General features: G+C 39.4%; 1 protein-coding gene across 2 annotated transcripts in view; it reads left to right on the forward strand.

The window, feature by feature from the left end:
- Positions 1-17,591, forward strand: part of USP24 (ubiquitin specific peptidase 24) — a 135,125-nt gene that overhangs the window by 96,343 nt on the left and 21,191 nt on the right. For both annotated transcript variants that reach the window (XM_037043173.1, XM_037043174.1), the window contains exons 42-55: positions 886-1,030; positions 3,135-3,254; positions 3,901-4,026; positions 5,065-5,163; positions 6,044-6,126; positions 6,479-6,620; positions 6,842-6,961; positions 7,405-7,625; positions 8,047-8,171; positions 9,411-9,552; positions 10,028-10,178; positions 11,637-11,732; positions 12,387-12,490; positions 14,016-14,129. In XM_037043173.1, coding sequence (XP_036899068.1) covers positions 886-1,030; positions 3,135-3,254; positions 3,901-4,026; positions 5,065-5,163; positions 6,044-6,126; positions 6,479-6,620; positions 6,842-6,961; positions 7,405-7,625; positions 8,047-8,171; positions 9,411-9,552; positions 10,028-10,178; positions 11,637-11,732; positions 12,387-12,490; positions 14,016-14,129 — 1,788 coding nt within the window. The remainder of the gene's footprint in view (positions 1-885; positions 1,031-3,134; positions 3,255-3,900; positions 4,027-5,064; positions 5,164-6,043; positions 6,127-6,478; positions 6,621-6,841; positions 6,962-7,404; positions 7,626-8,046; positions 8,172-9,410; positions 9,553-10,027; positions 10,179-11,636; positions 11,733-12,386; positions 12,491-14,015; positions 14,130-17,591) is intronic.

A 17,591-nucleotide genomic window follows, 5' to 3' on the forward strand; every position in this document is an offset into this window, starting at 1 on the left:
GAACTCATTCGTGTTTAGCTTGTGTATGTGATACCTCCTATTCATTCTATACCTGTCAGAAGCCATGGCCATTGTCCTCAGTGCCTGGCACAGTGCTGATCTGAAAGCCTCACAGCCCCGTCTGGAACACATCTCTACACCCCACTTCATGAGTGTTTCCTTCAGAGGTTGGATGTTCTCTTTTCTGTGTATCCTTCCTAACCTGTGATCTTAGTAGTGTGAGGTTGGCGTAGGTGACAGTGAGAAATTAATTACTCTTTATCCCCAAATTGATTTCCATTAAAGGCGAACATTTTAAACAGATTGAGCAAAGTGGAAATCTTGTCTCCATTTTTTTTCCAGCAAAATGGAAAGTTTATTAGTGTCCTTGAAGAATTTTTTTTAATCTGTGGGCACATATGAAATGTTTGTGGCCTCTATTTTGATTTGTATAGCTTTCTTTTTCTGCCATTTATTTGAATGGTATGCCATGATATTTGAATTTCAGGATGATATCTACAAAAACCTTTCTTACTATTTACACTTTAATTGAAAGATAGTTATGTGTGGTTTTGGTAAAATTTTCAGACTCTACCCTGCATTCTTGCTGATCTGTCCCATGGAAAAGAGTACTCTGGAATCGTAAATGAAAGATTTTGCTGCTTTATTATTCAGCCAAGAAGACCCTCGGCTCTAAGCCACGCTCTCCCCCTCCAGTGCCTACGGCCCCCTCTTTTATGAAGTCAGTGCTGCCCCCTCGAGTCACTAGGGTTCTGCCAGCAGACCCGACTCAATCTGACTGGGGAACTTTAGCTCTGATACTTTCATTTCAAAAGTCAATTTAGATTAATGAGCAACTTAAGTAGGTCATTTATTTTTGAATTGACTTGTGTCTTTTGTTTTTAGGTGCAGTACAACGAATAGCCGATTGGCAGCCTATGAAGTCCTTGTAATGTTGGCTGATAGCTCCCCTTCAAATCTTCAAATTATCGCGAAAGAACTACTTTCTATGCATCATCAACCTGACCCTGCACTTACCAAGGAGTTTGATGTACGTTTCCTAGACCTGGATGCCCTTAATTTTTTTAGAGTGGTCTCTTAACCATAGAATTTTTTAAACTATGTTTTCCTTTCTGTAATCACAAAGTCAGTATTATTCTTTTGCTTATCTTGTTGACATACTCAAATTAACTATAACCTACAGTATATCACTAAATGCTGCCCTTTGATTAAAGAGGATACATTTTCAAGTAAGTTGATAATTATGCTCAGTAAGAAGTAGCATTTCAACCTGTTTTTTAGTAAGCTTATGCTTGGCCAGACACTAGAGATAAAAACCCAAACGGTGGCTGTCGTAGTACAGTCTGTGCTCAGTTAAATTCAGCTAAGATCTATTGAGTTTGCTGTGCACTGAGGTGTGTTGGGCATTTGGAGCCCCAAAATAAAGATTGATCCCAGCCTCAAGGTCAGTGTGTAATGGAAAAGACAGACCCATCAGCAGATGATTTCAATGTAATGTGACAAATTTTAAGGTAGAGGTAGGTCCAAAATGCTCTACTAACATACACTTCACCACCAGTGGTGGTGTCTAAGGAGGCTTCTTAGAAAAAATGAAGTTTAAAATAGGGCCTTAAAGACTGGTGAGCAATTGAAGCTAGGTGTCAAGGTCATGTGGGCCACGTGGGCAAAGCTGCAGAGCCATGAAGCAGCATAGCATAGGTTGGGATCTGCACAAAGAAGCAAGTGGCAGGTGCACGGGAGTACCAGACCAGGAGTGGGAGAACACTAAAGCTGCTTCACATTCTCCACTAACATCATAGTCATTTGAGCTGAGTATTATGAAACATAGAGCTTAGGCAGGAAAGGAAGTGGGAACAGGTGTTCTAAATAGAGGAAATAGCACTTGCAAAGTAAAATGTAAGGGCATAAATTAGGAACTGTTTTGGTGTTAAAATGTTTAGTTTATAATGCTTATTTTATTCTGTGCTTTCATTTTACATGCATTTATTTAATCAAATTGAAATGAAAATTTTATTTTTTTCATAAGTCAGGAATTATATCAGCATAATGAAAAATACCATATACAAATACTTAGATTTTTAGCACTGTTATAAATCAGTTTTCCTTATTTTATAATTTTTTTATCTGTGCTTTGGACTACAAGTAAATCACAGTGATAATTAGATCTTAGAAATCACCCTGTTCTAAGTGTATGTCAAATGTTAATGAGACATATGTAATACATTTCTTTCTCTCCAAAAGATCAACAGAATCTTATCAGTCGGTTAGTTATCACATGGATACAGATACCTGATGTAGGCAGGTCATGTGATTCTGGCCATGGTGTTAGAATCAGGATTCTGCTGTGATAGCATTTTAGAGTGTCCTGACAATGGCCTTTTCCACTTGAAGTGCCAGGTTTAACCTTATTCAAGATGCCTTTTCCTGATTATTTCTACCTAGCAAAGCACTGTGGTGGAATCTGCATTATTATAAAACAACTTTAAGTGAAATGCTTAGGCATTTACCTATTTTTTAATGCGTGAGCCTATTAAAGAAATTTCAATAAAAGAGTGTTACCTTCTCAAAAAAGAAGAGAAGGAACATGTACCTTCCTTGACCATCTTAGACTGGTCAGGATTCTTCATAATAAACACTTCATAAAACACTTCATTATTCCCCCACCCCTACCCCAGAGTACTAAATTTGTATATATATATATATTAGTATATTTACTTGATTAATGCCTATCTATCCTACTAGATTGTGAGCTTCTTTGAGATCAGAACTAAAGCATTTTTGCTCTCTCTCATATCCTGGCACAGTTTCTGGCGCACACACACGCAGTGGGCTCTTAATAAATACGTGTTGAGTGATAATCATGTGACCGCGTGCATGACTACATAATGGATTGAAAATGCACACTTATGTGCTGTGTTCTTTACACACTAAAAAGAAACATGGAGACCGTAGTATTTTGTAATTGTGTTAGCATCTGCAGAGGTACTCGTGAACATAGAACATTGCTCACAGTACGCGGGATGGATAATTCTGAGTATATCTCTTTTCCCCCATGCACATTTCATACAGCTGTGAAGAAGTGTGCTGGTGGCAGACACTAATTCTCCCTCGTTTCTCCTCCTTCTCTCTCCTAGTACCTGCCCCCTGTGGACAGCAGGTCCAGCGCGGGGTTCGTGGGGCTGCGGAATGGTGGCGCCACCTGTTACATGAACGCCGTCTTCCAGCAGCTCTACATGCAGCCTGGGCTCCCCGAGGTGATCTTCCTCTTTCCCACTTGGTGTGATAAGTAATGTGGACATTGCCTAAAAATGGCTCCACATTCCTATAGGGCGTTTTAGGGGCTACTGAGATTAGACAGACTTAGGGATATTCAGTGGCTTCTGATATATGTCTAGACAACATATTGCTTATAGTCATACATTTTTACACATCTGCTGAGATAATATGTTGCATGTTTGACAGATAGATTTGACGTAATGAGATTTTTTTAATTCCTAAATTGTTCTCAAATGCCATTCCATAAAATGACTAACCTAATGTTTTTAGATTTTAGAAATATTTAGGCTCTATCATCAGTACTTTATAATAGTATACTAGTAGGTTGTGATATAGCAGTAAATAGTGTGAGAGTATTCTATATTACTGTGTCACACTTATCTCTTGTAAGAGATTCTAGTGTTTACTAGTTCCAGTTTTTCATAATTCGACAGAGGCTGAAAGATGTGGTTTATTTGTGATCAGAACAGCTAGAGAGTGCTGAGGCTAAACAGTGCAGAGTTAGAGCTGCGTTCGAGCGTACACAGCATTCTAACGGAACGGTGTGCATGCTCACATGTGCACAAGTCAGGGTTTTCTGTAAAGCAGCTAAGTGTTTCTAACTTAATGCTTGTTTCTTTTCAGGCACTACTTTCAGTGGATGATGACACAGACAATCCAGATGACAGTGTCTTCTACCAAGTGCAGTCTCTCTTTGGGCATTTGATGGAAAGCAAGCTACAGTATTATGTACCCGAGAACTTTTGGAAGGTATTTCACCAGTAACTCTTTTTTTAGTTTGTTTGTGTTTTTCTTTTTACTTTTTTATTGACGTTATTGGGACAACAGTAGTTAATAAAATTACAGAGGTTTCAGGCATACAATACCTCATCTGTATATCGTGTGATCACCACCCCAAGCCAAGCCTCCTTCCGTCACCATTTATGCCCCCTGTACCCTCTTTTGTCTCTCCGCCACCGCCTTTTCCCTCTAGTCACCCTGCACCTATCAGAATGGCTGTCAGTAAATCAACTGACAACAAGTGCCGGTGAGGATGTGGGGGAAAGGGACCCTTGTGCACTGTTGGCGGGAATGCAGACTGCTGCAGCCACTGTGGGAAACAGTCTGGAGTTACCTCAAAAAACAAATTCTCCAGTAACTCTTTAGACTTAAAGATGTTAGCTATTTTGAGTTTGGCTACATTCTTTCTCTACTGATAATTGTCTCTTGTCTTTATTATCTCTAGACTAATCCCATTGCCAAGAACCTATAAAAGAGCTGTTTGTACCATTCCTCTTGAAACTGGTTCTTGATTTTAAATGATTAGAATGTTTAGGCATTTGTAATTTCTAGGGATTTGCTAATCTTAACTATTTTGTATATGTCTCATAATTCTTATTTTAGCTATTTGAAATATTTGTTGAAATCCTTCCTTAGAACCTATGCCAGTGTCGCTCATGCCTCTAAATAAAGAACATTCTCTTGTTAACAGTGATTTACTGTGTGTCCCAGGGTGAGTAACTGGTACTCTCTCGCACAGGTCGGTTAGTTTCTGAGAGAGGAACTCTGGTCGATGCGTGGCCGTGGATCGTACCCTCTGTGGTTTCATAAACTTGGGAGGACTACAGAGGGGCCAGAGAAAAGCATAGGTGTCTAGACACGGTCGCATCTCCTTTCATTAAAAACTCCTGCATTTCGTTAGCGAGCTCAGGTTTTTAGAAGCATTAAGTGCTCTATTACATTCTTTTTCTACCACATTCAGAAATTGCAGCTTTTCTTTTAACAAAGTATTTAATTCTTGTTATGTAGATTTTCAAGATGTGGAACAAAGAACTCTATGTGAGAGAACAACAGGATGCATATGAGTTCTTCACTAGCCTCATTGATCAGATGGATGAATATCTTAAGGTAGAAAAAGTTTTATTTTTCCTCTGACCCCCTCAAACTGAAGTACATGAAGAGCGTTTAAAAAGGTGAAAGATTCATATGATCTGAAGAGAAACCGGAGTATGAAGAGCATTAAGATTTGGGACTGCTGTGAAACTGACAAGTCAGAAATTGATCATCTTGAATACCACAACTATGCTTCTTCTGGGTGTGAACATCCAAACATACACAGATCACTAAAGTTATAGATTTCTTTTTAATTCATCTAACACTCGATAAAGCATGTAAGTCTTAGTTCACACTCCGTAATAACAGCCATTCGCATCTGCAAACTCTCACTTGTATGTATTGAAGTAACCTGGCCTCAGAAGTGCCATCCGCTTAGAAGCTGTTTGTGGTGATGTTTAGACCCAGAGCTTCCTACCTCTGTCCAGTAAAACACGTGACCAGCTTCCTGAATGGAGCGGCCTGCTAAGTGACAGCCTCCCGTCGCTGCCAACACGTGCCTCTCTTCTTATCAGTAGGCACAGTGTATCTTCTTCTTTTTAAAAAATAACATAAATCTGCATTCCATGCTCAAGAAAAAAGAAAAGATTATGGAGTGTCACTCCTAACTTGGTAATGGTGGCATGGAGAGGGGAATCAGAATCACCCTTGTCATTAGCACTGACTGACCCCCTCCCCTCTTCCTCTTCTGGCTGTTTGCATTGCTCTGACAGTGAGTCTGGTGGGCTAGAATCCTTTCCTTGGTTCTGAGATTGAACTGCCAAGGTGACTTCCTTAACTTTGGTGGTTAAAGTGACATCTGTGCTTTAGCTTAGTTAGGTCTAAGTAAAACTGTATTAATAACCTATGAATTCTAAGGCTGTAAACTAAAATTCTAACTTTTTATTTCCAACAGAAAATGGGGAGAGACCAAATTTTTAAGAATACTTTTCAGGGCGTCTATTCTGATCAGAAGATCTGTAAAGACTGTCCCCACAGGTTAGTGGAGCTATAACATTAAAAAATTATTGTTAGTATTTTTAAGTGACTCTTCTAGTAGGCTGTGAATTTTGCATTTGTTGAGAGACTTGCAGATGTATCTCTCAATGAATCTATGAGTGCTTTTTGAGTTAAATTTCTTTGCTTTCAATTTCTAAAATTTCTTTATTGAAATTCATATTTTAAGTAATTCTGAATTGTGAAAAATTGGTATTTTTATTTGGTAGTGTACTTTTTTTAAAGGATGAGGGAAATCATTGTTAATTTCACTGTTAAGTGTTCAATTTTGGAATACTTTTGAGATTTTGAAATTCCATTGTGGATCATGATTTTTCTGTTATTTCTTAATCAGATATGAGCGAGAGGAAGCTTTCATGGCTCTCAATCTAGGAGTTACTTCTTGTCAGAGTCTGGAAATTTCTTTGGACCAGTTTGTTAGAGGAGAAGTTCTAGAGGGCAGTAATGCATATTACTGTGAAAAGTGTAAAGAAAAGGTATTTTACTCACCCTTTTTATAAAACTAGATCAGTTTGATGTTCGTGTGCTTTGTGTTTTGACGTAAGATCAGCTTTAAGCTCCTGTTGCTACTTCCATTAAATTGTGTCATCACTTCGTTCACACGGGCGGGAGGCCTGTAGAAATATGTGACCTTCGTATTGATTATGTGGCTGTTTCATTTTCTCCAAGGCAGTAACTGGGTTTTGCTTTTCTTCAGAGAATAACAGTCAAAAGGACCTGCATTAAGGCCTTACCTAACGTCTTGGTCATTCACCTAATGAGGTTTGGATTTGACTGGGAGAGCGCACGCTCCATCAAATACGATGAACAGATAAGGGTAACTTTTTTTTTCCCTGAAAGTTCTTATAACCATTACTACCTCACCTTCTACTACTTCTTAGCATTTTCTTTTAATGTTTTCAAATTTCATTTCAAGTGTGAAAGACTCTGGTGTGAGCATGCTGAGGAGTGCAGCCTTTTGTCCTGGCCATTGCTACTAGTAGAACTAGACGGTGTTACCTGTAAACAATTCTGCTCCTTTCTAGAGGCGTCCTGATGTCGGCTGTGGAGTCAAACGCTTTCCTTAGTGTTTGAACAAGAGGTTACTCGTACTTTCCCAGACTTGTGAGCCATTCCTAGATTTTGTAGTTGAGTCGGAGAGGTCGTCCTAGCTTAAGTAGGAAAACACACATCTCTGTTCTTTGTGTTGGACTTAATTGGGTGTGGTCCTCTATGTTACTGAGCAACATTCATGTGCTCTTTTTTTTTGCTTTTAAATAGTTTCCTTGGATGTTAAACATGGAGCCTTACACAGTTTCAGGAATGGCTCGCCAAGATTCATCTTCTGAAGTTGGTGAAAATGGACGAAGTATGGATCAAGGAGGTGGAGGGTCCCCACGAAAGAAAGTCGCCCTCACAGAAAACTATGAACTTGTTGGTGTCATTGTCCACAGTGGGCAGGCACATGCGGGCCACTACTATTCCTTCATTAAGGATCGGCGGTAAGGGCTCTCGCACCATCCCTTCCCGCCCTTCCGCTGTCTCTGTCTCCTCCGCCTCCTTCCTGTGCATCTCTCCTCTGTGTTCCCTTCCCCGCTGTAAATCGTCCTCTACCCTCCCCGCTTTAAGCCTCTCCTCCGCGTTTCCTGCCCTGCTTTATCGCCCACACCTACCACTGTGGTACAAAGAAGCTTTCCTCGAGCTTTGGTCTTATTTCATACTGGATTTGTAAAACTCACTGTAACTACTTTACCCTTTCAATTTGAAAAGTTATTTTAGAAATTAGAATAACTGTTTTTATATTTTCCTTGGGTATTTCAAATGGTAATCACCTGCTATATTTATAGACAGTATAGAGAGACGAATACTGGAGATGGGATGCTTGTGTTTTATTATAATGTTTGTTTTGTCTGTGGGCTCTAGGGGATGTGGAAAAGGAAAGTGGTATAAATTTAATGACACAGTTATAGAAGAATTTGACCTAAATGATGAGACCCTGGAATATGAATGCTTTGGAGGAGAATATAGGCCAAAGGTTTATGATCAAAGTAAGTATTTACAAATGGATATTTTCCATGAGCTTCAATTTTTTTAAGCTAGAATTTTCTATCAAATTATAAGCAGGGTTTTTGGCATAAAAATAGATTTATTTTTTAATATACTGCTGCTCTAGCTATATACATCCATGAACTCTTTGATAGCCAGAGGGAAAGTGTTTAAGCTGCTTACAAAGATATTTTTAAATAATATTTTACAACAGCTTTGGGGGGATGTGGGGAAAGAGTAAGTTAAATGTAAGAAATGAATATCAGAGAGAAACTAATGAAAGCAGAATTTCAGCCTTAAAATTAGTTTGAGAAGCCCTGGCCAGGTGGTTCAGTTGGTTGGAACATGGTCCTGTGCACCGAGAGGTCTCGGGTTCGATCTCTGGTCAGGGCACATACTGAGTTTGCGGGTTTGGTCCCTGGACGCAGCCTGGGAGGCAGCTGATCGATGTTCCTCTCCTGCCCTGCCTCCCTACCCACCCTCCGCTAAAATCAATAAAAGCACATCATTTGGTGAGGATTTTTTTTAAAGTTTCCTCTTTACTTATCTGGAGGTATAATTAATTAAAGGCATTTCTAGCATCTGTGTTTCTAAATCCATACTTATTATGCAGTGTGGCAAAGGAATCTTTCCAGAACCCCCAGCCCCATGAAGAAAAGGGTGAGAAAAAGATGCATCACAAAATTCAGTCAGAATTTGCTATTTAAAAGAGAAACATTTTTTAGAGACCTTAGCCTTTCCGAAACATGGTTTTGAAATATTCTGGGTTCATTTTTAAATTTCTACTTGTATTCAATTCACGGAATTAGATTTGATGTCATACCACGGCAGTCGTGCGTCTAATGGTAGTAACCTCCAGTGGGGGAGTGCAGTCTTGTCAAAATCTACCTGGGTGTGGCCATCCTGGAAATGATTAAGTGGGACCGATTATAATCTCATCCTGGGCCACAGAATTTATTTTTAAATGTTGCTTGCTTTTTGATTAAATTTAGACTTACCTGGGAATATTCCCCTCTTTCCCTTACTCTGTCACCATAGGACCACCCTCCCCTCTGTCCCTCTGTGTCACCTTCTGAGTCATTCTAAGCAGTACTCTAAAAAGACACACATTTTGCTTACACTTAGCATTTAACAAATTTAGTAAGTAGTTACTTGCTGGATTTATGGGTTCTTTATGTTAGATTATCAAGACAAGAAAACTTTATTTACAAAGACTTCTTTCTTGATGTCTTGTCACAAAGCAAACCCATATACTGACGTCCGCCGAAGGTACTGGAACGCCTACATGCTCTTCTACCAAAGGGTGTCTGATCAGAGCTCCCCCGTGTTGCCAAAGAAAAGTCGGGTCAGTGTCGTGCGTCAGGAAGCCGAAGATCTCTCTCTGTGAGTGTCCCTTCCGTGTAGTTTGCAGTGGGATTCAGGAGGTGACAGTGTGATCGTCAGAGAGTGCTGTTCGGTTTTTAAGTGTGATTGGCTAAGCTAGAGAGAAATTCTAAAAATAAGTAAATTGCTCTACCCCTTTTCTTCTTATGGCTACCTGGTCATTATTTCCTTAGCAAGAAGTTCTTTTATATTTAGAAAAATACATATAAATTCTTTTATTCTAGAAGTGAAATTTTTTTCATCTCAGCACTTACCGAATACACTTATGTTCCAAGCATAGTAAGCACTATTTCAGTGCTGTCAGAAAGGTTTTTTGTGCCCTGTTCTCTGTGAATTTGAATTTAAATTACTGAATTACAGAAGTATACAGTTTACTTTTTAAGTGTGGTACCCTGTTGATACAGGATTGTCAGGTTACAGGAACTACTAAAACAGTAGCCACTTTATACAACACAGTTTTGATTCCTTCTCTTAGGTCAGCACCGTCTTCACCAGAAATCTCACCTCAATCATCTCCCCGGCCCCACCGGCCCAACAATGACCGGCTCTCTATTCTAACCAAGCTGGTTAAAAAAGGCGAGAAGAAAGGGCTGTTTGTGGAGAAAATGCCTGTTCGAATATATCAGGTAAAGAACTGTGTTAAAAAGTCTAAGGGGAAAATGTACATAGTGTCAAGGTCTGTCTCATAGGTCCAGAAGGACCCCCAACTGGTCTCGTGGGCTTAGTTGTACCCATAGTGCCACGTCTTACCCACCGTGTCACGAAACGGTGGGTAAGGTCCCAGAGGCAGGGCCCAGAGGCAGCTACAGACTCAGGATTGGCCACACCATCAGCACTTTCTGTGTGGCTGTAGAATGCCAAAAATAAATAAGTGGAGGGCATGGGCAGCAGAGAAACACATTGCTAAAATTAACTTATTATATCTAGAGAAAAAAATAAGTTAAATTTTATAACTTTAGGGTAAAACTAGTGACAGTTATCACCATTAATTACTGAATACCTACTCTGCTACGCAGTTTAAACAGATCCCTAGTTCCTAAAACACTCCTGTGGAGCAGGTTTCTTCCCATTCCTCGGATGGAAAAATTAGGCTCAGAAAAGGGAAAATGACCTGCTGGTGTCTCAGAGAGAGGATTGAAATTCAGAATGTCTAACCACCCATCCAGACTTGCTGCACTAAAGAATCAGAAGTGAAGTAGCCAGACCAGGGGATTTAAGAAAAATGTGAAGAAGTCTTTCATAAGAGATGTGGAGAGAGAGAATTAAGCCATCTGAATCAAGGAGGGCGTGGAGGTGGTTGTACTTGGAAAAGCTCTGTTTGCCCCTTCTACTCGGAGTAATAGGTTAGAATTCACCTGTCCTTCACATGGTGGTTTTCCTAAACTTCCCAAAAGGATTTGGTTTAATGAATAATAATTCACCTTTCTACAACTTCCTATATATTGAAATGAAGAGTTTCCTGTTTTTTTTAAAAAATTCAAAGCTTGAGTGTAGGGTTTTTATGAATCCTTTTTACCTAACATATCACTAAAAATGTCTTCTACAGGTTGAATTTTTACCCTGTTTCTTTAAAATAATTGCTAATTTTAAGCTATCATTTAGAATGGAAGGGCAGATAAAGTGCTTCCCAGATAAGGTAAAGTTAAAGGAGTTCATCATCACCAAGCCCTTGTTATATGAAACATTAAAGGAACTTCCCTAAGAAAAAGAAGAAGATCAAAACTATGAACGGTAAAAATGACACCAAACTAACAACTATATCAACAAATGAACCTAAAAAAAAATAATAAACTAAGCAAACAACTAGGAACAGAATCACACAAATACAGATCACATGGAGGGTCATCAGTGGAGAGGGGGTAGGAGGAAAATGGGAGAAATGGTAGTTACAAAATAGACGAGGGGTAGTTAAGAATAGTGCAGGAAATGCCGAAGGCAAAGAACTTACATGTATGACCCATGGACATGAACTACATGGGGCAGATGGGAGCGAATAAAGGGGAGAGGAAAGTGGGACAACTGAAATAGCATAGTCAATAAAATATACTTTAAAAAATAAAATAATTGCTAATTTTCTTTTGTAGATGGTGAGAGATGAAAACCTCAAGTTTATGAAGAATAGAGATGTGTACAGTAGTGATTATTTCAGTTTTGTTTTATCTTTAGCATCATTGAATGCTGTAAGTACTAGCTGGATTGGTACTGAAGAAAGAGTTATAAGAATTAGTATTTTAGCCAAAGTGTCCAGTGACTCATGCTCACTCTCTGTTGTTAGCCTTTAGATTAGATGCAAAAATATTCCCACAAATGTGTAAATTACTGAGTTATTGCCTGATATTAAAATATAGGCAATATTTGTAGTGTATGTTAAAGATTGTGAATGGGCATGGGTTTCTACATACTGACTTTTTTAAATGCTCTTCTTTAAGCTTTGTGATGACTCGAAGAATAGCCATGAGGTGGTATAATGGATATTAGGCTTTGTGGAGATTAATTTTTCCCAATTTGTAATCAGCTATTACCAATACTTCCACGTACTTCTCTTTCTTGAGTATCATGATTATGACTTGCTAATAATGGAAAATTTTCTTAGTCTGTTGATAGGTTACTCAGCATCTTGTGGTCTAAAGACTCTGAGAGCTTCATAAAAGAAATGAGGATGTCTTTCTTAACCCTCTTTAAAGTTTAACTGGAACATTTTTTATAGTGAACTGGCTAGATTTTTCTTATTAGTACTGAACCTTGTTATATGTGTATTATTTAGCTTATAACAATGTGTAATAGTCTATAAACCTTTGTGAAAAATACCGTCTCTTTTTTTCTCCCTACCTCAGACCAAATTGAAGCATCCGTACTACCCTTGCATGGCAAAGGTAAGCTTGCAGCTTGCCATTCAGTTCCTTTTTCAGACCTACCTCCGGACAAAGAAAAAGCTCAGGTAAGGAGTGATACATTTTAGTAGTCATAGCAAAAAGCACTGATTAATTCAATTAAAGTCGAATTTATAGATTCAACTTTTAAATCATTGTTTTACGTAGTTGAAAACTACCTAATGTACTCAGATGATTAATGGCTCCTATCTTTAAGGAATGTCTAATTCAGTAGGAAAGATAGGTCAAACAGGCAATAACTGGGATGCAAAGCATAAATGCCGTAGGTCTTTGGAAACTGGGTAGGACCCTATCCAGATATGGGGATCACGTTGGCATTAAGACACTGATGTTCTCAAAGGACTTTAGAAGACAAAATAGAGGAACAGTTATTCTAGGTGGAAGGGGAAAACCTGAGTAATGGGCAAGACTTGCCTAAGGAACTGTGAATGGCTCATGTTTTACTCCTCCACTTAAGGAACTCATTTGAAGTGAGATGGAATACTGGGTTTGGGTGAGCTCAGGGAGCACCCTGAGTGCCAGAGAAGGGGGTGTGGGCTCTTTGTTCAGTGGGACATCGTGGAGGTTTTTTAAACAGAGGGTTAGCTAGCGTGTTCGGAGTGGCGCCATACAAACTCTCGATTTTGATTGCATGTTAATCAGCATCGGTTTGTCCCTTTAATACCTGGTGGGGTTCTTGACACAGAGGCCCCCGGTAAATAGTTGTGAGACGGAGGGAGGGATGACAGCAGTTGTGAGCTGGTTTACAGGGTGTACCTGGAGCAAGAAGGGGATGCTCAGGATGAGGACCAGTTAACAGAAGACCATCTTTTCTCTCCAGCACAGTCAGCTTCTCCAAGTATTAAGAGGTTTTTGGAAAGATTTTGCAGTCAACCTCTTGAGATAACAAATATGACACTTTATTTCATGGCTAATAATTAAAGGTATATTAAATGATACCAATCTTTATTATTTCATTCAAAAAGAAGAAATAATATGTTTCTTATAATGTCTGGCATAAAATTGACTAAGGAAATTTATTTGGTTATTTTACTTGTGAAATTTGCTCAAGCTGCCTAAACATTGCACACTGTTTCCAGTAACTTTATTTTTCCTATTTTAGAGCATAAGGGACTGGAGAGGGGTGGTGTAAAACCATGGGTAGTATAGTCATCATACCTTTTTTTGCTCTTCAAATATTTTTATTCCATAAACTGTAATGTTAATGATTGTAACAATAAAATATAAAAGTGTAGGAAGTAGGCACTTTGTGAATGTCAGTTAATTAAGCAAAACAAAATGCTCAGGCATTTTTTGCAGTTGGAGTTTTTTGAAGAAAATGCAGATTGCGTCTTCTCACCGTTTTCTTTAGAGGGGGTAGGAGTGATGAGTCAGAACACAGACACCCTAGAGTACAAGGCACAGGAGCCGTGCTAGTTAGCGGTCACAGGGTATTTAATTTACCTTCTACCTACGCACCCCACCCCATTCCCCCAATTTTTTTTTTAATTTTTAAAATGGAGTGACATTCCATGGGGTTATTTTCTGGGGCTATACTCCTAACATCACTCTCTGCTTTTTTTTTTTTTGAAGGGTTGACACTGAAGAATGGATTGCCACTATTGAAGCATTACTTTCAAAAAGTTTTGATGCTTGTCAGTGGCTAGTTGAATATTTTATTAGTTCTGAAGGTCGAGAATTGATCAAGTAAGTGTCAAGATTTTTAATTAAAAGAAATGTGTTTCTTTCAGTGGTTCAGAGCTAAAGTTTCTTGCAGCACTTTTTATTCCAACTTGAAATTACTTTTCTGATTGGGATCAATGTAAAACTGTCCACTGATGAAGCAGTGAGGAAATTATTCATATCACTTCAAAATCATTCTTTCCAAAATCACCTCTTTCAGTCCAGACTCAGACACAGGGTTCAGTGAATGCAGGCCGAGCAGGTGTGCAGATGGCCAGGTGCTAAGGGGCAAACGTGTCCTGAAGCCCTGCTGGACCTGCGGCGGCTCTGAAATCCCAGTCGCTTCCCCCAGGGACCCACAGTCCAGCAGCGGCCTACAGAGCTGCTTGTGAAACTTTCAATCCCATGTCCCCTTCAGCTCTAGGTCCGTGCTTCAGACGTCCACGTGTTTGCCTGCCTGATATATGTATATCCACCTCTCCTTCCTCCCATCTACCACGCACAACAACAAACACGCTATTTTTAAAACAAATTCTTTAAAAAATTATATGACGTTAGTTTTCTACTTAAAAACATTTTAGTGGATCCCCATTGCACTTATAATAAAATCCAAAATTTTTATCACAAGGCCTTACTTTTGAATATGGTTTGTGTCTCTCTTTCTAGACTGACCTTGTTTCACTTTCCAGTGTGCTTATCCCTCACTGGCTTGCTTATTCCTTCAACACACTAAGCCTTTTTTCCTGCCTGAAGACTCTTGAGCCTGATACTCTCTCTGTCCAGAACATTCTCCCCTCCACTCTGTGCACAGGAAGCACCTTCTTATCCTTCAGATGTCAGGCTGCTTACTCCCAGTTACACCCAGGCTGCAGTGGGCCCCCCTGTTAATCTGCCCTGTGGTTTTACCTATCTCTCCCACTAACCTTTAGCTTCTGAGGGCAGAAGCTGCATTCGTTTGGTTCCCTACTCTACACAGCCAGGCAAATAGTAAGCACTCAAATATTTGTACAGCATACATGCATACAGTTCATAACAAGAGAACACATAAACATTTCTTCGAAGCGTTATATGTCTTTCTCTTTAGAGTTTGCATCAGAGATAACCTTTTCACTCAATATTGAGCTTAATTCCAAAATATCTTCCTATTAGAGGACTCCTGAATATTGAGTTAGACAGTAGAATGTCATAGAACTATCATCTATTTGGAAGGAACATGGCAATTATTTAGTTCATTCCCTTGTATTTGAACAGAGTTGCTTTTAAATATATTTGAAGAAACTCAATAACTTCTTTGGTGGTATGTTTCAGTTTCTTAGAATTCCTAGTGATAAAGAATCCCAGTGAATTATCTGTAAACTTTTCCTGGTAGTGTTTATTCTCTTTCTTTATAAAGCCCAATTATTTATCATTATCAACTGCTATGATTTCATATTTTTAAAGAATTAATATTCTGATTACTTATTTCTTTAGAAATGTTTAGATAACTTAGGTTATTGTTACAACTAAACAATAAATATAAACTATACTAATATTTTAGTGGCTGTAAATATGAAGAGGGTGTTCTCTCTCAGGTCATTCTTTTTTTTAGGCCGTTCTGAAATGTAAGTATGATGATAAAAAAAATTAGTAATAAATGTTGCTCACAAATTGATCTAAAGAGATTTGAAATACTCACATAGCCCTGGCTGGTGTGGCTCAGTTGGAGTGTTGTCCCATACACTGAAAAGTCACAGGTTTGATCCCCAGTTGGGGCACATGCCTAGGTTGCGGGTTTGGTCTCCAGTAAGGGCACTTCAGGCACGCACGAGAAGCAACTGATTGACATTTCTCTCTCACATTGATGTTTCTCCTTCTCTCTCTCTATCTCTCTCTTCCCCTCCCACCCTCCCTTGTCCTCTTCTAAAATCAATCAGCATGTCCTCACGTGAGGATTAAGCAAAAAATACTAACATAAAGGATACTTTTAAAACTCTTTTTATGGGAGATTTTTAAAATATATTTTATTGATTATTCTAGTACAGTTGTCCCATTTCTCCCCTTCATTCCCCTCCACCCTACACACCCCCTCCCACCCACATTCCTCCCCCCTTTAGTTCATGTCCATGTCCAAGTTCTTTAGCTTCTACATTTCCCATACTATTCTTGCCCTCCCCCTATTTTCTACCTACTGTCTATGCTACTTATTCTCTGTACCTTTTCCCCCTCTCTCCTCCTCCCACTCCCCTGTTGCTAACCCACCATGTGATCTCCATTATGTGGTTCTGTTCCTGTTCTGGTTGTTTGCTTAGTTTGCTTTTGTTTTTGTTTTAGGTGTGGTTGTTAATAACTGTGAGTTTGCTGTCCTTTCACTGTTCATATTTTTTATCTTCTTTTCTTAGATAAGTCCCTTTAACATTTCATATAATAAGGGCTTGGTGATGATGAACTCCTTGAATTAGATCTTATCTGAGAAGCACTTTATCTGTCCTTCCATTCTAAATGAAAGCTTTGCTGGATAGAGTAATCTTGAATGTAGGTCTTTGGATTTCATGACTTGGAATACTTCTTTCTGGCCCCTTCTTGCCTATAAGGTCTCTTTTGAGAAATCAGCTGACAGTCTGATGGGCACTCCTTTGTAGGTGACTGTCCCCTTATCTCTTGCTGCTTCTAGAATTCTCTCCTTCATTTATATCTTGGGTAATGTAATTATGATGTGCCTTGGTGTGTTAGTCCTTGGGTCCAACTTCTTTGGGACTCTGAGCTTCCTGGACTTCCTGGAAGTCTATTGCCTTTGCCAGATTGGGGAAGTTCTCCTTTATTACTTGTTCAGATAAGTTTTCCACTTGTTGCTGTTTCTCTTCACTGTCTGGTACCCCTATAATTCGGATGTTGGAACGTTTAAAGATGTCCTGGATGTTCCTAAGCTTCTCCTCATTTTTTAAAAATTCTTGTTTCTTCCTTCTTTTCTGTTTGGTTGTTTCTTTCTTCCTTCTGGTCCACTCCCTTGATTTGAGTCCCAGTTTTCTTCCCATCACTATTGGTTCCCTGTGCATTTTCCTTCGTTTCACGTAGTATAGCCTTCATTTTTTTGATCTAATTTGCAACCACATTTAACCAATTCTGTGAGCATCCTGATCACCAGTGCTTTGAACTGTGCATCTGATAGGTTGGCTGTCTCTTGGTCACTTAGATGTATTGTCTCTGGGGCTTTGAGCTGTTCTTCCATTTGAGCCTTTTGTGGAGGGCTGGAGTCTGGTCAGAACTGTTAGTTATGTAGTGAGGGGCGGAGCCTTAGGTATTCACCAGGGTGGGGCAACCCACATCACTGTGTTGTGACGGGCAGAGTCAGAAAGGGAACAATGGGGCCTGCTCCGCCCTCTTGGATTTCGGTCCGTTCTGCCACTTTCCACAAGCAGATTGGGCCCTTCTGGTGCTGATTCCCCAGTGGGTGGGCTTGTGTTCATTCTAGGACTGTGTGGGTCTCTCCAAAGAACTCTCCTGTGAGGC

This window comes from Sturnira hondurensis, unplaced genomic scaffold, assembly GCF_014824575.4.
Source record: "Sturnira hondurensis isolate 20B ecotype Veracruz unplaced genomic scaffold, ASM1482457v3 Scaffold0004068, whole genome shotgun sequence".
Lineage (NCBI taxonomy): Eukaryota > Metazoa > Chordata > Mammalia > Chiroptera > Phyllostomidae > Sturnira > Sturnira hondurensis.